The 25,366-nt window shown below is 41.3% G+C and overlaps 1 protein-coding gene across 2 annotated transcripts; it reads right to left on the reverse strand.

The window, feature by feature from the left end:
- Positions 1-41: 41 nt before the first annotated feature.
- On the reverse strand, positions 42-24,022 carry LOC147219152 (TSC22 domain family protein 2-like). Of its 2 annotated transcripts, XM_086172410.1 has the most exons (4): positions 21,481-24,022; positions 11,590-11,664; positions 2,479-2,530; positions 42-1,953 (listed from the first exon to the last, which is right to left on the reverse strand). In XM_086172410.1, the coding sequence occupies exons 1-4, from the start codon at positions 23,358-23,360 to the stop codon at positions 1,585-1,587; spliced, it is 2,376 nt and encodes a 791-aa protein (XP_086028536.1). In that variant the 5' UTR covers positions 23,361-24,022; the 3' UTR covers positions 42-1,584. The 2 variants fall into 2 exon arrangements, with proteins under 2 accessions (XP_086028536.1, XP_086028537.1); XM_086172411.1 differs by lacking the exon at positions 11,590-11,664.
- Positions 24,023-25,366: the final 1,344 nt, after the last annotated feature.

Here is a 25,366-nt window from a genome sequence, read left to right on the forward strand (position 1 = left end):
AGTGTTTTTGGAAAACTTTTGAGACAAAACACACTTTGGAATTTGAATATTGCTTTTATTTAAATACATTAAAATTTGCAATGTAACAAAACTATTGGCATATGAAATTCAAACACCATTTAAATGAACAAAACATGGCTCACTTCATTTTTCTGTGACTAGTGTCTGTAACACTAGGATATTTTCCTCTCTGCTGACACCAACGCCGCTCCGCACCATCTTCCCCCATTTACACTGTTCACAGACTATCTTACAATAAGAGTGCTGAATAAAAATGAGGTAAGAAAGTGGTTTGAAGATTACAGAACGTGCTGAACGGCAACAAAAATAATAGTGATGGAGGAAGTAAAAAAAAAAAAAAGGTGTGCATTTATAAGTAATCAATTTACACAGCTTTGCATCTTTGGTTACAAAGTAAATTGAATGATTTCACAGCTTTTCCCCCCCAGACCCCCTCAGGAAAAACGAGGGGGGGAAACATGAAGTATGGAGGGAGGCGTGGCCATAATTCATTGATCGACAGAATTCAACCTGCATTGAACACCTGGGGGTTTGCGTTTAGATTCATCAGTAGGTGAAGAGTCACCTGTCGCGGCTCGATAGGTTACACATGTACGCACATGTACATTCACGTGGGGTCTTGACTTCAGCTGGTGGTCGCAGAGTGAAAATTAGAGTTAGTGTTAAAACCTTGGTCAGAAGTTTTTCTGTTTTGCCTTTGAGAAACAACTGCCACCCTCCCGGGGTAGAATGGCCAATTGTAATGAAACCAAGAGATCTAGTCGAGGGGCCACTCTTAAAAACTGGTTTAATGACGTTGTTCGTTTGTGAAAATAGCAGCCCTGTAATAAATAAAATACTTAACAGTAGAACTCAAGAGACTGATGCACGGGACTCTATGTAAAAAGTAACGGCAGCGGTGGCACTCCGAAAACACAGCCAGACTTTCTCTCTCACTCCCCCAATTCTTCACAATAATGCAACAGAAAGGCTAAAAATGCCCCTTTACCCACTCAGTTATATCGATTAAAAAAATATCGCTCTGTTGACAATCAATCCCGCCTGTCCCTTATGTTGGGCGGTCTCCGGTCAGGTCGCAGGTCAGTCTGGCTCAGGCCTTGTCCAAGAAAAAAAGGCATCCAGTCCCACAAGCTCGGAGCCCTGCAGTCAATTGATCCGGGGGAGAAGGGGAGGGGGGGTGGGGGGGACAAGAACGGGTCTGAAAAAAAGGGACCCAACCGGAACCCCCCCAGCTTTGCACTACTAACTTCCTCTGTCCGTCTCATGATGATTGTATTAACACTGGAAAGGCCCACAGTACAGGTGCACGCTCACTTACATTCTGACATGAGTTCACAGTCGCACTTAAGGAAATCACCCTTGTGTGTGCGCGCGAACACACACACACATCCACACACAGATGCATGCACACATACACACACTGTACTTTGTGGTCAAGCTGGTGGCTAAGAGGGCAAAGGTTGTTTTTATTTTTTTTGTACTTTTTCATTTCACATAGACTAATTGTAATAAGTTGTATAGAAGATGATCTTCATTTTCTCTGTGAAGCAGGGCAGATGCATTTCAAGCAGAGGTGACGCTGGGCTGCTGTTGCTGTTGTTGTTGTTGTTGTTGTTGTTGTTGGCTGGAGTCAAGCGGAGGCTGAAGCTGCTGGGGTTTGGGGTGTTGGAGCTGCGGGTGCTGAGGCTGAACGTGAAGCGGGGGCTGGGGCTGCTGCTGAGGTTGGCTGAGTCCTTGCTGCGGGGGCGTGCTGCCGGAGCTGTTAGCCGGCTGAGTGGACAGTTGAGACAGCTGCTCGTTGTTGGCAAGAGATTTCAACACAGCGTTCTCTCTCTCCAGCACAGAGTTCCTTTCGTACAATTCCTTGATCTGCTCCTTTAAGACCTCGACCTCTTCGCGCACTGCATACATAAGGTGGCTTTTCACCAGGTCCTAGAAGAGGGAAGAAGCCGGGCGTGTGAGCTGAGGCTCATGTTCTCACCGTCGGGACAAGAACAAGCACATCAGTGTGGACGACTACACGACTACTGGTTCACAACCTTTATGCTTTTTTGGCAAGGGCAACAAACACTTTCAACACTAAAACAAAGAAGTTTCAGAAAGACTTCAAATAATTATAATTCTTCAGAATATGACTGGGCCTGGGCTTGAAGAGGAGAAATGATTTCTCAGGTTACTGTCTACATCCAATCATTCTGTGGCCGCTGGTTTTACCTGACTGAGCATAAGAAAATAAGTATCTCAACATGAGTTAACACTTCAAAGTGGGCAAAAAATGACTTAAAAATGATCTAAATCTATATAAATGAATAGGTGACTGATATTGTAATATCCATCTTTGTTCAAATCATCCAGCAATGAACATCAGTATCTTCTGATTTGCCAGAGTACCTTCATTTCAGTTGATGAGGCAAATGTTTTTTACTTAGATGAAACTTAGATAAGTTGAGCACTTACCATCGCCTGCTCAATCTTGTTGTCAATGGCAACGACATTGGTTCCAGAGGCACTGTAGGGGGGGGGGGGGGACAAAGAAAGCCGGGTTAGCATTAATCTCATTTGTGTAAGGATTCAGAACATATTCGGGGGGGGGGGGGGGACCAACTCCTCTCAGCCTCACTTGAATCTTCTTAAAAAATGCGTAAAAATGTTGTCTTTAAACTCCACAAGACACTATCCAGACAAATCACAAGAATTAAAAGCCACAAGTCTGAGCGCCAATCACACTGGCGCTGAGTTGATCCAACACCTGCCGTGGGCGCCACACAGCAGCGTGGGGCCGAACATGTGAGATGGCGCGTCGCCACACTTGGTCATGTAGGCTAGGAGTGAAATCTGGGTCAGGCCTCCGAGTTCAACCGTAGAAATTAAAAGCCACTCGACAGCGAGCGGATGATGCGAAGCTGCGGAGTGTACCGTTTCTCTGCAGACAGACGTCTCAGTCTGCACATATGAGACGGTCTTGGAGCGAGGCATGCAGCGTGGAGGGAGGTGGATTCACTCAAACTCATTGTTTCCCCTGTGCAATTTCAGCAGCGAGGGGAAAAGTCGAAAAATCAGCGGATGGAAATGTTAAAAAGAAAAATGACTAATACTTCATATCCAACAGAATGTGTTTTTTAAGACGGGTTTTTCCACATCAAGTTGCCTTGTCATATACACAACATTCAAAAGCAGCCTTACATATCATGAAACTGACAATCTCAGTTCCACAAAGACACATGTTATCGAGCACCGAAAAGAAAAATGTAGAAATCTTTATCCCCACAAGCTCTTTTGAGTCCATTCATTCATCGCTTATTATTCCAGCTAGTCAGTTGGCGGAGGGCAGCAGCCCGCGGTTACCTGTGGCTCCTCCGACCGGAGACCAGCGTGTTGCGAGCCACGCAGCGACCAGGTTCGCTGGAACAGAGCAGTGGATTGTAGGAGACAGTGCACTGCATGGTTTGTCTGTGTGACTCGGTTGCCTCATGGGCGGCGGAGGGCTAAGAGGGGGCCACTTTATCATACAACTGAGGAAACTGTAACCAGATTTAGAATGGGGAAACATGAACCGACGGCTGGAAGAGAGAGAAAGTGGAGCTGAGAGGAGGCGGAGAGACACTGAAGTGTCGTCTGACTCCGCCTGCCTCCGCCTGACTGTAACTGACATCTGCGAAAATTCTCCACAAATTACACTTCCCTTTCCATCTATTTTTGAATTCTGACTCATCAGTCCAATACAGATAAATGTTTTATTTAAAAACGAAAAAAAAAAAAGAAAAGAAAGTTTAATCCTTCTCCCATTAACTGTCAAGTTAAAATGTAGAGCAACTACATGGTAAAAAACAATTGAAATTACTTAAATCATTTTTAATCGTAATAAGACAATTCAATCAGGGCTCGGCAAAAAGACTTCTTTTAAGCCTGAACATCTTTCAACAGGAGCCAACCTTGAAACTATCTGACAAATTTAGGGATTGGCAAGAGACGGTGCTGCTTAACCAAACTATGAGCGAGACAGGGTTCTAGCAGTGGAGTGTTTTGTATCATGTCCTGCCTCCTGCACATCTGACACACACACACACATACACACACACACACACAGTCACATTCACCCACCCCAACCTCAACTAAGTATTTCCGGAATATGGGGAAGGGTCCAACATGTAAATTTCCTGTTGTGTACTGCATGCGTGTCATGGCAACTCCATATAATTATACAAGAGGGGAAAAAAAGGAAACATTAACATTTGCTTATTCTCACCGAAAACAAAGCACAGCCGGGGATGATGGGAACACCATGAAATCGACAGGGACTAAGTATCGTGTCTGGAGTTCGGACCAGATAATGGACAAAAAAAAAAAAAAAAAGGCTATGGACTACAATGATAAGGCCGGATCAAATCAGAGGTTTTAGAATTTGTTTTCTGAGGAACCCGACAGTTTGTTCCATATGACCAATCCAAAAGGTTGGTCTGTGTGAGTAGACAGCAAATGTTGTTTTTAATCACTTTGTTTCACCAGTGTTAATAAAAATGAATTCATGAATGCCGAGAACAGGGAGGAATCTCGAATGGAAAGCCAGAAGAACAAGTTGTACCACAGTTTCAAACAGGGGAGGGAAATAATATTAATGATGGAAATAACAATAATAATATTGATAATAAAAACATGTTCATGACAATATCTCCTAAATATGCTTTGATTAAACTGACCTGCCAGAACAACTATGTGTAGTTGCGTGTGTCAAAACTAATTTCAGATGTTCGTTTATGAAAGACTAGGGAAGTAGCAAAAGTTTGCGAAAAATACCAGGCATGATATTTAATGACACGTGGTTTGTTTGCATAGCTCCTTTGAATTTTCGCGTTCCGTTCAAAAACAAAATCCCAAAGTTGTTCATAAACACAGTGCATGCCGTAATTCAGCACAACAGTCCTGGAGTCACCATTTAAATCAAAACCCGCTTTCCTTGGAGAAGCACCTGCTTTATTTTACTTTCATCACAACTGGAGCACTCACATGTTTATAAACTGATTTTCAGAGGAAACAACTGCGGTTGCATTGACACTTTCCCCAAACAGAACACGTACTGTATGTTTTACCCCCTCAGGAAAATTAGACATCAACTGTGTCGTGATATAGTTTGTCCACCAGAGGGCGGCTGAGTTTTCAAAGTGTAAAATTGACTGCTCTGAATTAATTCTGAGCCAATTCTTTGATATGCATTTTGATGATCCTTTAATACTCATTTTCAATTGCTTATCCACTTGTGAATTACTACCATGCATATAAATGGATCTCCATCCTAAAATGGCGGTATAGGTATAAAAAAGTCAGTAGGGTTCTGTTAAAAAAAAAAAAAAAAAGACTAATGGAAGGTAATTGAAAAAAATTATATTGCTTTTATAAGCCTGATTATCAGCACCATCATGGACATCTGTGAGTAGTCCACAGACTCCTGAGGACAAGATGTTCTGTTCCTCTACATCATCCGATTTATGGCTGTGAGGTCAGCGGAAGAACTCAGAAGATTGTTATCAAGGTCTGTAGTTGGGGAGGAATGTCTCCCATACCTCTGCTGCTATGAACGCCTGTCACTCACATCCCGCGGCCTCCAGGACTCACTTTGATCTCCATCAGATACGGCAGCTTGTTGTACAGGCTACATGCCTATACATCACACGAGCAACAAGGTAGACCTGTTGAATAGGATACACCATGTCGCTCAGGATGTACAAACATGCACGGTGCGTGTAAAAAAAAAAAAAAAGACAAGGAAAAAAAAAAAAGTAACAGAAGATAACGTAACCCCCCCACACACACATTCATAGGTACATACAAACCGCCAACCCCCCCTGCGAAGGTTACATAACACAAAAAAAATATATACATTTAGAAAGTCCATCAACCTCAGCTTCACTGCCTCCAAGAGGGTGTCTAACTCAGATGACATGTGTCACACGCACGCACACACGCACGCACGCACACTCACTCACACACACACACACACACACACACAACTATAGTTTCCCTCTGACTGGAATCTTATTGGCCAATCCTCAGAAGAATCTCACACTCTATAAAATGGAGAATGACTCCATGGGTTACACCCTTATTGCTTCACCAGTGGTCTCATACAGTTTAAAACAACCTCTTCTACCCCATCGTGGTTCTGACGAATTATTAATGTATTTTACCCAAAACCTCTCCTGGCAGGTTCAGGTCGATCTTTGCGGTGCATCTGCGAAACGTGGCTTTTCGGTAGATCCTCAGACCACAATTAATGACTAGAAATTTCTCAGTCTGTAACAACTCCAGAACAGAAATAAAGATGTTCATAGCCGTATTCAAACAAATTAGATTTGAGCGGTTATATCAGATTAAATGTGGTTGTGAAATAGAAAGGAAATTCCAAACTGCTACACACCAGCACATTGGATGTGAATGAATTGTGGTCTATGAAGTGATTACAACACCACACTATGTATGTAAGTTAAATATTTTGATGAGTGGTTTATCATAAACAGAGAGACTCGCTGTCCACTTGCAGATGTCAAGGGTATGCAGTTATGATAACTCGCAAAACAAACACGGCACTGCATTGCAGAGATGAGCCAAGTGGAAAGATAGTGGGAAGGATACAGAAGTGTGTTTCTGGATGTTGACAACACGGGGTAGATACTTCCTGGATTGTAGCAGAAAGAGACCAAAGTTGAGATTTCATGAACAAAAACACAGCTGTGGAGGGAAATTTGAGCCAAGGTCTCATGTTACGGTCCAAGAGTGTGTCTTGGATTTGACGAGATTAAGAGGAGCAAGTGTGTGATTATTTTATAAATTAAACTGCAGAAGAATGGCAAAGGTCTAAAAAGTTTAAGGAATTGAACCGGATACTTAATATTACAGGAGACAACACAAGGCGGTATTGAGATTACTCAAGAAAAAATAAACTCAGGTGTTTACATCAGAAAATACCTGAGGTAAACTTTCAAGATGGATGTTTCAAGTGTATGTTGATGTGTAGTTGTGTCTCGTAGGGACAGAAAGGCTTCAATGAGCAAAGGCTGACCGCGTCGGGTCATAAAATGCTTAGGGCGACTTCGCTACGTCCACGAACATACTAGTTACGTTGCAGCAAGCAGGGATAACAATCAAGTCAAAACCATATTAGGACACCATCTGCTGTTCCAAGTAGAATTTCCAAGAACAGCTGGCACGGGGGGGTGGGGGGGTGGGGATTTTGGAAACCACAGCATGAGTGACGAGTGTTTTGCAATGGCTTGGTAAGAGCGCAGCTCCTGACATACAGGATCTTGTTTAAGCCTCAAGATCTGCTCTCATGCAGGGACCTCATTTGGGTGCCAGACATCAAACAAAACATAATAAAAAAAAGTTAAAGTCTTCTCTAATTACTCAACTGAGTAAGTTACCTCTACAGAACAGCTGATGGTTGCGAGGTCAAAGCTAAACAGCTGGGCTGAGAGCAAAGACAATGCTAATGGGGGCTTGAACTTATCCTGCCTCTGATTATGTAATAAATGCCTCAGTGAACTACAGTCTATATTAAACCGATGTTTATAGGCTTCAAATAGTTTGGCATTTCCCATACGATGTTTGCTGTAAAATAGGGAAAGTCAATAAAAAGAGGTCTATTAGAGACACAAATGCTACAGTCAGACCGTGGGCACGAGGAGTGCAGGGGATGAATAAACAACAGAAAATCAAATAGTTGTCATTCCTTGCCTCTGGCAGAGGTGCTGCTGTTTAAGAGCAGTAGACCCCCTCCTCCCATGCAGAAAAAACCCAAAACAATGCCTATTTGTTTTATAAGCAGTATCTGAAAACTGCGGAGTGTCAATGGTCGAAAAAACGTAGTCAGGATTGGGTGTAATTTCCATACAGGTTTGATATTTGCTTAGAGATAATGCAGATACTTTGTGTTGTTTTGCTCTTTCATCAACACTGAAAAGAATAAATACCGTGTCCAACAAGACATAAATAAAAGAATAAAAGATGCTAATAGAGACCTTTTTTTACATACTTTCTGTATATATATATATATAGTTAATGTACTGTGATTGCAGGATGTATGCAAAGATCTGAACTACCTATCAATAACTATTTTCTCTCTGTACAAACAATTTTAGATAATCTGGGAGGAATAAATGAGATATTAAAAAAAGGCAGTTGAAAATTACATCAGATGGCATGATTGACTTAAATTTAATGTCAGGATACACACTAGCAAGTCATGATAGACAACTATGGCAATATCAGATTGTTTTAAATATTCTTACTTGTAACATTGGGATGGAAAATCTTGCTGAAATGAAAGGACAGAAAATAGTGCTTATTGAATAGACTACCTTGGAACGTTTATGATTTTGTTATTGCACTTGCTAGTTTTAGCAACATTAAAAAAAAAAAGTAAGTATAGTATTAACTTTGTAGATTGCTGTCTTACGATAACTGGCCACAAGGCAGCATAGCAAGAAATGGGTACCAAGGGAACTATAAGTCACTTTGGTGACCTTGCTAACCTGGTTAGCGAGTGCTTCCACAAGATGGACATTCAAAGACCGTGAACATTTGTGAAGCCAAAGCATGTAATTCATAATTTCCAGTGATTAATCTGCAACTTATTAATCTGCAACTTTTCTAAGTGTAATCCGTTTTTACAGGACCAGCTGACAGGAAGGTCATTCCCAGAGGATTATGGAGCACGTCTTTCCCAGGGCCCCAACTAACAAGCATGCTTTTATTAAAATCTTCTAATATGACTGTGATACCATCACACATTCAGATGTTTGTTTAAAGCAACAGCAAATGCATGATGAACTGAAAAGACAAGGTAATAAGCGGACCAAAAAAGTCTCCCAATTGAAATATGGGGCCAGAAAAAGCTACTGCTGATGGTTTTCAGAAACCAAGATGTTGATGCTCTTGTGCACACGAACAAGACAGCTTCCTCAAGACAAACCAAGTATGTTAGAAATTAGTTAAAATATATTGCAAAGTCAAAAATGAACATGCAAATATAAAACATGCATTCCTATTTTTCCCAAAAAGCATTTGTAATCATTTATAACTATAAGCATTGATACAGGTGCATTAACCTCCACCTTCAAGCGGCAGTCTGGAGATTAATATGGGACACGAAAAAAGCAGCGGGGGGGCTTGTGATGTCATTATACGGCATTCTAACACTAAAGTTGTGGAGGAGCGCTTATAGAGGATAGGACTAGGAGGTCACTAAAATATTATTTCCCATGAGTGACATCACAGCTAACAGTCCATTAAAGGAGTGAATGTCAGGCAACATAGCACTGTTGAGAGAAGTCCCAGTAGAACTGGGAATGCAAACCCTGGTCTCATCATCCTGCGATGAGCCAGCTTCAGCACACGCTTTGAGTAATAGTCCACAACCCCTACATACACTGAGGCATACCAGTGATGATGTGTTCTCAGTAAGATTACTGGCTGTCTAATAGTGACTGGCAATTACCACAACTTATACCATTGCAGTTCCAAAACTTAGTGTTGAGATTATTTCAACATCGCATCTTACGATTTCAGAATAAAGTGAATGTTTTCAAATTTTGAAAAATGTTAATTCTAGTGACATGAAAATCTAAAAGGACTTTTGGAAGGAAAAAAATTGGGCAAATGCGGATCATACATTTCTAAATTGATGGACGCTGGACGCTCTAAGCGCAGTTGATCGCAATACAGCTTGGACACACAAAATCACCTCAGTTGAGTTAATAAAACATTACCAGAATACACTGCAAAAACGTCCTTTGCCATGGACATGTGGCAGGTAAATCTAAGTGACTAATAACTGAATGCAAGATTTCTATTTAAACATTCGAACAGTCGAGTGTGCCAGTCCATCTGTAGTCTGGTTGAAAACATGAATTAGACTAAAGTTGAAGTAGTCAACTGACTTAGGAATGTGACTAAAGCATTTTGCTGGGGAAAAAAGGACAACATTGAAAGAACATTTCACTTGCATTTCTATTCATGTTTTTCCTTCTATTTCAACATGGGTGATGATTGTAGCCAAAGTGGAAGCCAAAATAAGTCAATATCTGACACGGTGTATATTAAAATATCAGAGTCACTTTCACAACTTTTAAATGTGGTTGGCAGACATTGTTCCCAGTGAATGAAATAAACTTTATTCGGAAACTCAATACCAAAAGCCATCATTAAGATCCTCCAAACACAAGCTCTATAAACAAAGCACTGGTTATACTATATTTGCTTCAATGGAAACAGAAGCAGCTCTTGACAGAAGCATAACCAAAATAGTGCCGCAAGAGAAGAACCTTTTTTTTGTCATCTTACTCTTGCAATCTTTAAAACAGGCAAATAGTGCTAACATTTGGAGCTAGAGAGGAAACAGCAGGCACCTTCTCCAACCAGTAAAAATCATTACAGATATAAAGGTTTGTACCTCTCAACAAGGTCAGATAAGAAACACGACTTACAGCGTTACAGTTCACCTGAGGATGTTGGTAGTGTTTGACCTACATATTTCTCTATGGCAGTTTCATTTCCTGTTACTCAGGTAGCGCATCATGTGCTTCCGTTTTTATATTTGTACAAGACAGAGTAAGTGTCAAGTCCTTCTTAATGCATTATATTGTGCGATAACAACCATTTCAATGTGTTGGAAATCTATATCCATGCAATAAGTGTAATGTAAATAAGAATATTTAATATTTAACCTAATTTCAAATAAAAGTCATCTTACAGAAGCGATGACTCAGTGGACAAAGTGAGTATAATGCAACAGAAAACAAGGCTTTTTGTTTCATGAGCCATTATATTCCAAGGTTGCCAAATGTATCCATGCATGCTTCAGCCTCATAAATTACTGAAAAAGGTTAAAAAAAAAAAAAAAAGTTCAAGCTGCCAAACATTTCCAAAAAACAGTCATAGGTTTGGCCATTAGCTGTGAGCCATGAAAACCGTCACAGTTTAACTGCTATGACCTTTGTGAATAAAACACAGTCTAATAATACAAGCAACATGAGCAGTCAGATGATCAGACAGGTTGGAAACAAACACAACATTTACCAGAATACTCACTGAGAAGTGAAAATAAATGTGAATGCTAAAAGTGAATGTACCCAGTGGTCTGCTATGTTGCAGATTTACTTCCTGATTCAATTTGAAACATACTTAGTTTGCAACTTACTGTGAATATTACAGCCTGGTTAATTTTAGTGTTTGTGTTGCTTGTACTATTTTACTTAATGGTAGACTAACCCAAGACTTGAAATCCTAATTGGTTATTTAAGAAAATGGAAACTATGAAACGACATACAGGAAGTAAACCAAACATTTTTTTAACTGCAACAAGTGCTGCACAGGAGCATGATAGAAAGTTACAAAAAGAGAAAGTGAGTACATGAGAGGTGTTGTTCAGAAGTCTGTAGGCCAATCCTGCGCTTACTGCCAGGCTTCCTTTTCCAAACGCAATTCATGCACGCAGAGACAGTAAAAGCTCTCTGCTACTGAACACTGCACACACATTGTTACACTCTTGCAGGCCTGTCCAGTCCAGTACTGTACCTATCACAGTGGGCCTTTGAGTCCCTTAATCTGCTGCCAGACTGGAAGGCCTGGTAGAAAGCCTTGGAGGGGTTCCTGTTTCAACCAGATTCAGGAAAAGGGAGAAAAGACAGAGATAAGACGAGTTGAAACAGAGATACAGGCCATGGTTTGCTCGCGAAATCAAATGTAATTCCGAGTAATGTTTCCTTGACTGCCTCGCAGAACCTTCCAACATATTTGACATTGCGTATGGATAGAGAATTCATTTTTTTAGCTTTCATATTAACATTCAGCACATTCAGAGTTTGGAAAATAAAGGGGCATCAACCTGAGAACAGTACTACATGGTCAAAATAGAGACCGTCTTCAAGTGGAAGGTTCTCTTCAGGCACCAACAGTATACGATGGCTGCTGTTTGCAATGTTTTCCTCACAGGCAAACACAGTGTGGAAAAAGATAAAAATCTGCATGTAATTGTAATCTCTGGTGTGGTAAAAATTTTGAATCGTGATTCGATGACCATGTTTTCAGATGACTGGCTCATTCATGGGGGTTCAAGCTCAAATGTATTGATTTTTTTTGGTTTACATCCTGTCAAATATGAAAATTACTTCCTATATTCTGAGTGATTGGCTACAAAATATACTGGTTTCTATGCTATGCAATGTTTGTTAGGCAGAGGAAAAGGAAATCCCCGCACTGCCCCACTTCTGTGCATACACACAACACAAACAGCCACAGGCTCATGCAACTTCTTCACGCACACAGGCAGTGGAGATTGCAAACAACACAGCAAGTCAGCTAGATTAAAAGACACTTAATGGAGACAATAACTAGATATTCCTTGAATTTCCTGAAAAAAGCAATATAAAAACACCTGTTTACGAGTGTCAACTTACACCCTGCTGTTATAAGCCGGCTAAAATAAAGGCAGTGTCTGATGCAGCTCAACAGATTCTTGTTTGCTGGGAACAGAGCTACCTTAGACGGTAGACCCTCATCTGACAACCAGACGAGAAGGTCTTTTGCAGACTGTTTAAATAACTATATTACCAATATTGACTAAACACAATACAAATTCAGTTTATGGATTACCTTAATGCTATTAAATTATTGTATTTTTTTATATTCATCTACCATGTAAAGAAAAGACATTAACGACAAACTATGCTTAAGTGATATGAACACTGAATTCCCCCCAAAAAATGTATTATAAAACAGAATTTGGGTGTGAAAATATAAACTGAATTTTAATAATATAACTTCTGCAGTGAACTATATTTCTTTACCTCAGCCAGCCTTTAAAAGCTCTGGATAGAATATCTTCATCCCCAGACAGTACAAGAGATTCCACAAGTACAGAGTAGTCAATGTTTCCAAACACTACAAACGTATTAAAATGAGGCGTGTGCACATGCACGCGCACACACACACACACACACACTTCATGTATTCCCAACTTGTATTCAAAACTTACTGCTTCCTTTGCACACTCACACAAATGTAAATGCACAATGACATAGTCAAATGCACACAAACACAACTTTGCACACATACAACTAAGCAAACACATATGAACGCACTTGTGCACGGTGCAGATGCTGCACAGAGGAATAAGGAGTTGATTTACAGCATGTGTGTGTGAATATTGAAAGAGAGCCAAGGCTCTTTTCCTAGAAATATCTGGTACAAACTCCCTTTGTCACATTACCTCATGACTAAACACTCTCACAAACCTCCTCCTATGCCTCTGCTCAATTTTACTTTGAGGGCAGCTGTGGAAAAAAAAAACTAAATACACATACATGTGCTAGCACACACCTACACAGAGAAGCTCCCTCAGCACAGCTAAAACTCAAGTGCTCGGTATAAGCCCACAACGGACCAAAATGATCAAGGTCAGATGACTTGGAGGGCAACAACCTTCTCATGAATGAGGTAAGAGCTGGAAGAGTCATCAGTCCCTGTTTTCAAGCAGCAATATCCATTAATGAAAGCCCCTCTTTGTAATGCAACTCAAACTGGCCAATGTGTTCCACAGTGGTGAAAGTGCCGCCTCTCCATGTTGACCTGAATACCGAGTGTGAGGACAGAAAAACAGGCAAACAACACCTTTATTGCATTGACCAACGCAGAAACAATGGCTGCCCGTGCTGGGCCTTTGTCCCAAAGCAAATGTATGACCTGGCAGATGAAAATAACCTTCTGCTGCATTCTTGCTAGTTGATGTCACACGGGGGCGGTTGAAAACTAACTGGTTCACTATGGGTGACCATTTCACATCTGGAACAAAACCAAAGTGGCCAATCCATCAAAGTAATGTGCTCAAATACACACACACATACGTGCATACACTCCTCTTGTTTTTCTTTGGTTGTCAGTGGCCTTCTCTGACTTAATGCGTCCGAAATCCAGACAATCATAGAGCAGCTTCCATGATTCTCTCTCCTTCTGCATTTGAGTGTGTCTGAAAACAAGAGAGAATGATATCCTCTAACTTGTCTCTTACATTTCTAACATTGTCCACTGAAATTGTCCTCCCTTAGAGTATTTCTGTCATGATCAAGTTAACTAAAGGAAATATGACGACTGAAAACTAATGGTGACAGTGGACAACCTTGCTTGACCCCCCCTGGACATCAAAGATCCTGAATAACTGGCCCGCATGCATGACTTTGCTTGAGGCTCCATCATGAGTTCTGACTGTGCTGAGTTTGATGGGGATTCCATAGTAATCCATTAGGCTCTAGAGAAATTGCCATATAAACTGTTAGGTACTTTTTTTTTCTAAACCTAAGAAGTTAAGTTGATGTACTGGATCTCTTTTCCATGCTGGACACTTCTATAACTACACATGGGTATTGTTATCTGTACATGAATGGTCTCTTCAGGACCTCACATGCTGGTTCCAGAACCTCCTGTATACAACTTCCTCAAGAGGGCTGAAGTATGGCTTGACAAGATTTTTTTTTTTTCCATAGCATGAGCCTTTGATACTTCTTGTCATTTCTTACTTGACAATGTTTACCTCTCGCCATTTTGTCCTTTCCTCTTTCAAAATCATGCAGACGATGCATCGGTCGACAGGTGCGATATTATATATGCCACTCTCCTGCAATGGTGGTGGCCTTACTGGATGGAAACATGATCAAGATGTTCCAAGTTCCAACAAGGGCGGATTTCTTTCTTCTGATGCGATAGTGTATCAGCTTCCTAGCACCCTTTTGGGTTGAGCTAGAAAATGTTACAGTTTCCAATTTCAGTGTTACATCCCATAGCCAGGTCTTTGATTTAGTTTTCATTCATTAATGCTCCTGTAACTGATTCTTCTTTAAATGACAGAGACTTCAACCTGATGATCAACTTCCTTTTCTGCACCCTCATGTTGACTTGTTCAACTAAGTCAAACATGCCGAGGGTATAGACACCATTGGGCTTAGTTCTCATGACTATCTAAGTATGCTGAGTAAAATGTTAAATCTTGAGCTGAATTACTTACTCGAGCTTGCAAGCAGTGGAGCTTTTGCAAACCTGAGTCACATGCTTCTGTTAGATGGGTTGACCTGTCAACAAAACTGTATCACCAGAGTGCTCCCGCCATCTACCCACACACAAAATTGATCGGGATTATGAGTTAGATGCTTAAGCATAGCCTCTCAGGCATTCCCATCCCCTCAAATCATCCATCTATTTTTCTGCAAACAACACAGAGAGGGCCAAAATGATGAAAAGTCTCAATATTGAGACTTTGACAAGACATCACATAAACATATTTTAAGAAAAAAAAAAACAATCTAAACTTGACATCTGAATAAAGTATTTCCTTTTAAAAAAGGCAACCCTCATTGTTTTACTTAGCCAGACGTATCTCATTCGTTTGATCTGAAGAGTTTTATATGCACACAAAAACACAAGCGACACTACTGACAAGACAGCATAAAACCCTCAACTCACAAACAGATGAGTTGTACTAAAAATTAAATTAAATCCTGCCTTTGCCCGGACTCTTTGGTACAAGCTCTGGTATCATTGACAACTTGCCTTTAAAAGAACTTCTACAGTATAAGTTCTCATTTAGACAAATGAACGGCTGCTTTCACTTCCACATTGTGCTCCATTCCAGCTAGCGTATGAATCTTTGCACCAAAATAAGACAGCTCCTATTTATAAATGTTCAGTGCAACTTCTAAGAGCTGACTACAAATAAAATTCTGATAAATCTATTTAAACAAAATTAATTGGACAGAACTACTTTCACACAGTGCTCCATTCCAGCGAATTAACACATGTTTGAAAAATCGACTGCTGTGTTGTCCCTGTCCATTTCCTCCTTAATTTTGCAATAAGTGGTCATGTCACTGCGGAGAAGTAAGCACATGAAGGAATCACTCGTGTCAACCATTTTCCAAAAGGCTTAATTGTTCTAAGTATTTATGGGACACATCTTTGACTAAGCGGAATGTGATTGCCTTGGTGATGTCAGTGTGTCTTTGGGAGTGCATTGTATATAATTGCTGTTGTAGACATCAAGTTGGATGTTCTGCTTTGGCTCCAAGCATGCATTATGTGGTGCGGTTTCACATAGTTGAAAATGTTAGTTATCTTTGTGGCACATAAACAAGACTAAAAGCACTCTTTGCACTTTGTTTATCTTAACACCTTAACACCACTTGCCTTAAACCAGAGATGCTTTTAAATAACGGATGACATTCCCTTCAAGAGGACTAGCTCTTTGGCTTCTGCTCTTTCTCTGGATATCTGACTTCTGCTTTGCTCATAATTGTTTATGTGCAGTAGAAATCTTTGAACAATTATGCAAATGTGACTTTATCTGAGAAGTGTTATTCAACCTCCATGCTGCACAGAGAACAGCTGTGATTGGCGGGTCTGAGCACTCCTTCAAAAAAACAGCAACAAAAAACAGTATTGCATCACTCATATTATAATACTGGGATGCCAAAATTGAGAGATCAGAATCATATTCACTGTAAAACCAGAAAGACCAAACCTACTTAACAATTCAGCACATTTAATGTGTTTTTGAGGATCTATTACTAACCAACTATAATGACTAGAGGACGGCGATAGCTAGTATAAACCAGGACCCTTAACAAAAAAACCTGACATGACGATCACAGGGATCTTGTTTAACTTTGTGCTTCTAGGAAAATCCAAGTGCTTTCTTTCTTCTCCTTTTAAGAAACACAACACTGCCATTTGCAGTTATTAACAATGCTGACTTGATTTTAAAAAGAATATGATGACACTATGATATGACATTCAAATCTAATGGCTATAACCATGACAGCAACTACAAAATAAAACTTTGAAAAACTGGATGAAATGTGACTTTTGAGTAAGTACCTTAATCAATTGAAATGTAGAGAAAAATCAATGCATACTTGAAAATTTAATTGTATAACATGAAAAAATGTCTGCAGTATTTCTGAAATATACTGTGGACTAATGTTCCATTAATGCACAGTAGTCTATATCATGGCTTTTAAAAAAAAACACCAAAAATCGGCATTTGATTAATTAAAAGAGAATCTTGAATCCTTAAATATGAAATCTGCTGAGTAATTAAAACTGGACAGATGGCCAAAAGTCTCAGTAGTGGTTCATGGCCTGCAGGTACAAATTTTCAGAAAACCTATTTAAAGGCATTTTCTCACGCCAACTTTAACAGGACAGTGCAATCAAACTCAAGCAATTCGAGTCATTAGAACTTTTGACCGAGTTAGCAGCTTCATCAGGCAATGCAGGGCCTCCATACCTCATGTAAAGGTGATGATTGATGGTACTCCCAACAAACATGCAGAACAGAAGTGTTGTTACAGCAAGAACAATGCATCATTCTTTTGAAACTGCTTTAAAACTACAAGAAGGCATTTGTCACGAAGAGCAACTATGCAGGTGTACCTTTTTTATTTTATTTTTTTCTAAATCACCATTAGGTAATTTGGGATGCTTTTGTCTCAGTGCTATTCAATTTTACTGAGTTGTTATGAGAAGTATTAAACAAAAACATTTCAATCCAAGTTTAGAACTTTTGGTTTAGGTCTCCTCTGAGACCACTAATGTTGAGCAAAGAATGTGTGTACCTTTAGCTCTGTGAGGCACTCGGGATAAAATGTGCCTACCAAATGTCACATGATATGACCAGAGAGCCTCAGTGTGGAAGCAGGGAGCAAGCTGAGGAATATTAAATGAATAGAAGGCGGAGAGTAATGTTAGGGACAGTGAGTGAAAACAGGAAACAGCAGTAAACCAGAGGTCGCAGGAGAGGGAAAAACCCTGTGGTACACGGGACCTCTATGTCACTCTTTCACGCATACACTCATGCTTCCACAAAATTATCTGAATAAGCTGTAAATGTGGTAAATTTCCCAAATGAATACCACACAATGTTACTTTCCTTAGTGTGAGGGCCCCCCATCCCATAATGGTTACCGCACACATGGAGCCAACCCATCCCTTTCAAAGACCCACCCCTCATCAACCCACACATAAAAACCTGGACTCCTCTAATACCCAGAACTCCTAAACAGTCTAATTTTACAGAAACTCTTATTAAGAGCGGGCATAAAACATTCCTCCTCAGTATTAGGTCAATGACATGCCAACAAAATACAATGTACAATGCATTTATGCTAATCAATTACAAAATCTGAGGCAATTACACCGTGATTAAACATTATCACAATGTCACATTGTTATTTGACGGCTTCGGTTGCTTGCAACTTCTGGGAAGCATTAGAGAGCAAATCACAGTCTAAGTATATGGACAAAGTCTTCAGCGTTTCCTCTTGATTTGCAGCGCTTTGCCTACCTTTGCCTAATCACGTTCAGTGGCAACCATAGACTGAAAGCATTATCTGGGTCCAGTAAGACATGTATATTTTTCTAACATGCAGCCATTACTGTGAATGTCTGAAGGCATTTGTCTTTCCAGGAAGAACCAATTATAAACATTTACTACTGAAGCAGTAGTCAAGGAGAGAAAGGGTGATTTTTGACTAAATGTTTATATTACATGAGAGAAGACAAAATAGGGGAAAATGTAAAAATAAAGCAAAGGACATCATAGCTACTGGGGGGCGGGAGTGCCTGCTGAAGTGAGCCACAAGTTTCACTCTGCAATTACCACCTCCTCTTTTGCATGAACCACAGTTGCTGCTGCAAAAGAATGTCAGTCTGCACTTCATCTGTAGAAACAACTATTATGTTTGTCATGTTCTTCGTCAAGCAGCAGATACCAGGTAATACAAAGTTTAGAAAGAAAGTATTTGAGCAACTGCGATCATGTGTCACCTGTCACATGTTTTTCAAGTAAAAAAAAAAAAGAAAAAAAAAGAGGAGCGACCAGAAGCATTCTTCCATTAGACATCCCATCTTGTTTCAGTGTTGATGATCATCATTTCCATGCTATTTCAAAGTAGGAAATAGAATTCAAAAATTATCCAGATATAATGCAACAGCTGGTAAAACATATTTAGCCACAAGTAGATTATTTATATTTCAGCCGCTGTGACATTTTCTTATACCATTTCAAACGTCATCATAATAACATTTGCACCTTAGTTTTGGATGGTAAATTGAATAATACTATTCATTATGTGCTGATTATTCAGCTAATGGTAACAGTGGTTACCTACAGTCTAAACAAATTTCGCTTCGCCGGCATTTCTTTGTTGACACTGCACAGCTTTTTAATAACATTTAAATGTCGACATGACTACTCTTGCATGATTATGATTATGATGAATCCAAGAGATTTGCTGTGTGCATGAAATACATTTCATAAAGTTGAGATATCTGCTAGTGAATTGCAACTGTAGTTACATCACAATTTCACTGAAAAATGGTATAATCTTATATTCTTCAAAGTTTAAAGTAAACGCTCTGCTCTACGAGTAGCATCCAGATTTCTCATCTGGCTCCAAGCAGTTAGTCCAAATCTTTATTTCTCAACTCCCTTCACTTTTAGCTATGTCAAAAAGTCTAAATGAATGTACAGTATTGTATGTAACAACAAGCACTGCTAGTTGACACACCCCACTGACAGGCCTCTTATCAGTAGAATAGGGGCACAGTGGAAAGACTACTGCTCAATGTCTGATAGGGCTTTGCTGAGGTAACAGACCCCTCCTCTTATCAGTCTGGGAGTAGGGTCTTTTCACGGGCAATACCTTTGTACTAAAAAATAATAATAACGATAAAACGTTATATTAATACATTCAGTGGCAGAACAAGAATGCATGGAAGCTAACTTTGGAAGTTGCATTTGCACCACCAGGAGATCATTTGAGGAACACGAGGATTCTAAGTGTGTTCAGAATGCCTGCAAAAAGTGCTTTAAGGTCATTTGTGTAACCACTGCTTGAACAGGAAGGCTTTATGAAGAACATTTTTTTAAAAAGTTCACGTAGCTTCTGATACAAGTTCTTAATTTTGCAGGAATCATCTCCCTAGCTATTGTGCCAGCCATCACATGGCAATTAGAAGTTTTTGTATTTGTCAGTGATTCACATAAAGGTAAAAATATAAAGTGGGATCAGAGACGAATAACTGTGACCTTCGCTAAAACATCTGTGGCAAGCTGAAACACAACAAAGTGTGAGAGAGGTTGTCCACCCACACGTGAAGGGGAAAAAAAATGACAGTGCTGTTGATATGCCATCTGGTTTAAATTCTGATAAATCTAACACTGTTAAGACGAAGTGTCATTTCCCCTTATGATTGCCGCTGACAACAAGTGAGACAAATTGTGACTATACAAACAGTGGTAAGTCATAGTTCGAACTATATTTGATTAAATTACTGGTCCATTATTTGAACTTGTAAAACTTCTCATTGACAATGGCTTTTTTTTGTTCATACAACAATCTCCAAATAACCTGTGCTACTAAAGAGAAAGCAATCTGATATCTAGAGTCAAAGCTAATCAACTGTTATTTCAGCCAGTGCTTCAAAATCCGCTGCAAACATTTTCCTGAAGGTTTTCCTAATGGGATTGCGGGTGGAAACCATGAAATCATAAATGCAGTACCACAAAATCATGCACTCTGCAATACGTTTGTATCACAAAGTCCTTTTCTGAGCAGGAACTGACTTATTAAAAGGCTCAATCGTGCCATGCATGCACTGAATAATTAGGACTAGCATCAGGCTAGCACAAGACCTAGACTAACTATGCAGCACTTCACGGGAGGTATTTTCCCAAGATAATCTCCCGGAGAGTGATGTCCAAATCGTGGAGGGAAAATACTGTCACAGAAATTGGGCCTGAGGCACAATCTTATTGGAATTCAGAGGGAATTGGTCCTGAGACAAAATCCTAGCTGTATCCAGAAAAGTCTGCACAAAAAATTTGAGCTTACATTCAGTCCTCTGTGAATTTCATACGAAACGACTTGTGTGCATTTAATACAAGATTTTGCCTGGATAGTGAGAGCCATGGGTGTTCCTTAAAAATGGCTCGCTCCAAGCCGAAACATTGTTCCCTCTGCATCACTCGGCTTCTTCATAGTCCTGTTCCTCTATAACTCCCTAAAAGTGCGTTACACCCTGTTCATCTGACAAACTAAATAAGCAACACAAACACTTTGGTTCACAAGATACACCTTGTGATCACAACAAATAGCAATTGCTATAACAAGCTTCTCCTGTGCGAGAGGGAGAAATTAACCCTGCTGTGCATTACACTGTATGTGACTGTTCAAAGAATGTGAGAGGGATGTGCTGCTGCTGGTGTTGCTGCTGCTCCTGCAGCTGCAGTGGCAGCTGCTGCTGCTGCAGCATGGTGATGATAGTGTAAATCAAATCTCACCAGGGCATTGAGGTTTCTAACACCAACCAATCATTAAATCAAAATGACAAGGACACAGTAGCGGAACAGACTGTTACCTGTCTTCATCGCCGTCAACAGGAATGTGGATTCCAAATAGGCTGTTGACAGTCGGTGTGGCAAGCTGCAGGCTTTCGGGCATGAGGGGCTTCACTGGGTCCTTCCCAGAGACGACCGAAGACTGTGCATTGATAAGACCTTCTAACTTCCTTCCTCCGCCACCTTCCACCTGTCCAAATCCAGTTGATAAGAGACCTTGTGCCCCCTGAGGCTTGCTCTGGGATATATGACCCTGGGACAAACTAGAGGCTGTCACCTTTGGCATGGCTGCACTGGAGGCACTGGGCACAACAGTGGGAACAGTGGGGGGCACACTGGAGCCCGCTGCGATGGCAGGCACATTTTGTACACCAGAGGACGTCGCGTGGAGGCTGTGGGATTGATGTTGTCCAGTGCCACCATATTGGCTTACAGTCTGCTGCTGCAAAGCGGATCCCCCGACTAGAATTGAGCCCCCGACTATTCCCAGTCCTCCAGTCTGCTGCTGCTGCAATAGGCCGGAAACTGCTTGTCCAGTGGGTAATGACCCTCCGCCACCTACAGCAACATCTCCAGCCTGACTTGGCACTATAGCCCCTCCAGAGGCTTGAGGCATGACAGAGGAGGATCCGTGTCCACCAGTCTGTGGTCCTGCAGGTTGACCGGATACTGAAAGTGACTGGCCAGCGGATAGTCCTGGCTGCATGGAAGCGGGCTGCGACTGGTAGTACTCTGTCTTGTTCTGTATCAACCCAGAGGACTGACCGGTCAGGTGGGGCCCTATAGGAAGTTGCTGCTGCTGCTGCTGCTGGGGAGGATAGGCGACAGGCTGAGCTGAGGGAGGCATAATGGGAGACTTCTGTAGATGAACGACGGCTTGTGGCAAGCCGTTCTGCCCGAGAGGCAGCATGCTCTGGGACGCAGCAGGCTGGAGACCTACCACGGCCGTCTGAGTCTGCTGCTGCTGTGCTGGAACAGCTGCTGGCTTGCTGCTGGAGAAAGCGCACTGCGTGGCGGACCCACTAACACCCTGTTGCCGGGTGCTGTAGCTTTGATGGTGGATTTGTTGTTGTTGTTGCTGCTGCTGCTGCGAGGATTCCACTGGCTGCATCCGGGTTGAGGGGATGGAGGCATCTGCCACAGAGCCCAAGCCCTGACCTGAGTGTGTTGCCTGGGCAACCACAGAGGCTCCTATATGGCCGAGCCCACTGTCTCTGTCTGCAGCAGGATCTAGTGTTGCACTGGCGTGCCTTATAGTATCTACAGTCCGACTAACAACAGAAGACTCGGAGTCTTTCTCGTAAAACTCTGTACACATCCAGCGACCTCTCCGAAAGGGCTCTCCTGTACCATGGTCGAGTTTAATGACCCTGAAGCGAGAAGTGCAACTCACGGTGGAGGTGGTGGGAGGGGGCGCTGAACCCGCCGCTGCAGCCGGTTGGGATGCACTTACGGACACACCGGCTGGCCCGGTGCTAGCGGCGGCAGCCTGTTGCTGAATTGCCCCGGGCTGAGCAATCGGGGGTAAAACAGCTGTACCGCCGACCCCCGGTGGCTGCTGACCACTTTGAGATGAGCCCGACACTCCCACTTTCCGAAACTCCCCCATGGGATTATTTGACAGCGCAGATAACTGAGGTATGTGAGATGGTGCCATGATGCCAGTCGCCTCTGGCTCTCCAGCATTATTAAGGGCTTCCTCCGACGAACTCCTGTCACACGCCGGCTCGTATTCGGCCCGTGACATTTCGTAGATGTCCGACGATACATCTTCGGTCCGTGACTCGTCTGGATCATCCAGGCTTTCCGTGTCATCCGTGGCCCCTATACCCGCCACCTGGGCCTGTGTCACGCTTGTGATCTGGAAACAGCTCTTTTTCTTGGCCGGCATTTTAGACATATTGACAGGCTGATCCCGACACTTGTATGGCTGTATATCCTCAGTCAGTAAAGGGCGAGCTGGTTGCAGCCTCCGAATCGATATATCATAATAAACACAACACGAGGCATCTATTTTACTCCGCCAGGCTTACTGTAGTCGAGATGAATCTGCGCCATCCCTTTTCTTCTCTCAGTCTCCTGTTGCGTTTCATGAGCTCATAGAGCAACGCCACATTTCACGTCGTCTTGTCCGGCAATGCGGCTCCAGACACGGGCATAAGCGGCGAGGATCTCGACTTTTCCGGCTGTCCGGACCAGGCCGCTAGCGTCCTCGTCGAAAGCGGTCTTGTCGCAGAGTGTGTTGCCCAGCTACAAGAGCTACTTTAGGCTGAGGAGGGCCCGCAGCCCTCCACTCACAGAGCTAGCTAGCAAGTCAAGCCAACTGGCTGCAGTACACTCCCCCTACGTCGGAACAAGTAACGTTATGTGAGACATCTTCTCGAAGCGGTCCTTTTAACCCACCCACTTTTACCAGCCAAAAGACACACGGCGGCAACACTTATTACTACCCTAACGTCGGCCGTGACAATGCGACAAGCCTAGGCGTCATTGTTTAAAACAAACGCGAATTTAAACAGCGCCTACGGTAACCTCCCTCACTCAGTCACTCTTGACAAGATGGCTATGATATGTTGTATGCGACCGCGCTGCATCGTGGGTAGAAACAGCGCGCAACGATGTTTACGTACGACGCGTCGGATGCTGCTTTCAATGTCACGGGAGAAAAATTGGAATTCCAAACTGTGGCTGTGTCGTCTTTTAAATTCAGCCTACGCTCAAATCAACGATTTATTCCAAGTATATATCGTCTCTGCTTTGTTAAAAGCACTAAGATTCAAAAATTTGAAATCCTCAGTTCAAAATGAAAGCCGATTTGATCAAGTAAGAGGTGGTTTATGTTCATTTTTATTTATTTTATTTTTCTCATGAGTGTTTAGGCATTTGCGAGGTGCGGTTATGTATTCTAAAATAATCAGCCTATGGTCAGATCGACGAGTAAATTCTAAGTATGTATTGTCTTTCTTTTAGTAAAAGCTCGGAAATTCAAAGTCTGAGATATTCCATTTTAAATTAAAGCCGATTTGAGCCAGCAAGTGGTAATCTTTTATTTTTCATTTCTGTCAGTGCTTGAGCAATCGCAAGGTGTCATGAAGTCCTAAAAGAATTCAGTCCTCGATCAAACCAACAACTAATTATAATTATCAAATGTGTGTTTTAGAAAAAGCACTACAATTTAAAGTCTAAAATGCTCAATATAAAACGTAGCCGATTTGATCCAGCAGGTGGAGGTTTATATTAAATTAAGTTAAGTTAATAAATTAAGTATATAAATTAAGTATATTCAAGTTTCAGCTTTTCAATTTTATTGAGAAAAAATGTGGACCAAGGCAATTGTTAATTTTTTCAATTGAAATTTAATAAAATCTTAAATAAAATGAAATGAAAAAATAACTTCATCAGGAAATTGGCATATCTGAGACACATTTTATTATTTAAAATGTTTTAATCCAAGGGAAAATCGTACACACGCAAAATAAAATCAAGCCAGCAATTGTTGCTAAACATGGCACTAGTAGTGAAATATTCTTTTTAATAAATAAAGTACTGAAATTAAGTTTAGGATTATTGGCAGCTTTGGAACTTTTCCATGACATTAATACTGAGCTGACATGTCATCAGGCCTGCTTATACGGCACAAAGGCTTTGAATTTTTAAAAATACATCATGTTAAGATTGCAGTGCTCATTTCTTGTTATTTGAAGTCACCACAATGCTACAAAATTACAGATTTTTTCTCCTGCTCCTTCTCATTCTCCTGCTCCTGTAGGTTTTCACGGTCGTTGGCCTTCAGAAAGTTTAATAACTACCGTGCTGTTCTTCGTCAGTCTTCATTGCTGTCAAAGTTGATTTTCAAGTTCAGTAGTCCTTTGTCTTCTTCAGTCATTAGGCTCTTCATTGACTTAT

This window comes from Fistularia commersonii, chromosome 25 (assembly GCF_037954325.1).
Source record: "Fistularia commersonii isolate RoL2024-O1a breed Wild chromosome 25, RoL_Fcom_v1.0, whole genome shotgun sequence".
In the NCBI taxonomy this organism is placed as follows: Eukaryota; Metazoa; Chordata; class Actinopteri; order Syngnathiformes; family Fistulariidae; genus Fistularia; species Fistularia commersonii.

Bases quoted from the DNA above. Each gene is read 5' to 3' on its own strand.
- LOC147219152 (XM_086172410.1), bottom strand. From the start codon at position 23,360: ATGTCTAAAATGCCGGCCAAGAAAAAGAGCTGTTTCCAGATCACAAGC. The intron at 2,531-11,589 runs GTACAGTACTGG...CCCCCCCTACAG, and splicing joins TCAAAGGCCCACTGTGATAG to TGCCTCTGGAACCAATGTCG. The intron at 1,954-2,478 runs GTAAGTGCTCAA...TCCCTCTTCTAG, and splicing joins ACAAGATTGAGCAGGCGATG to GACCTGGTGAAAAGCCACCT.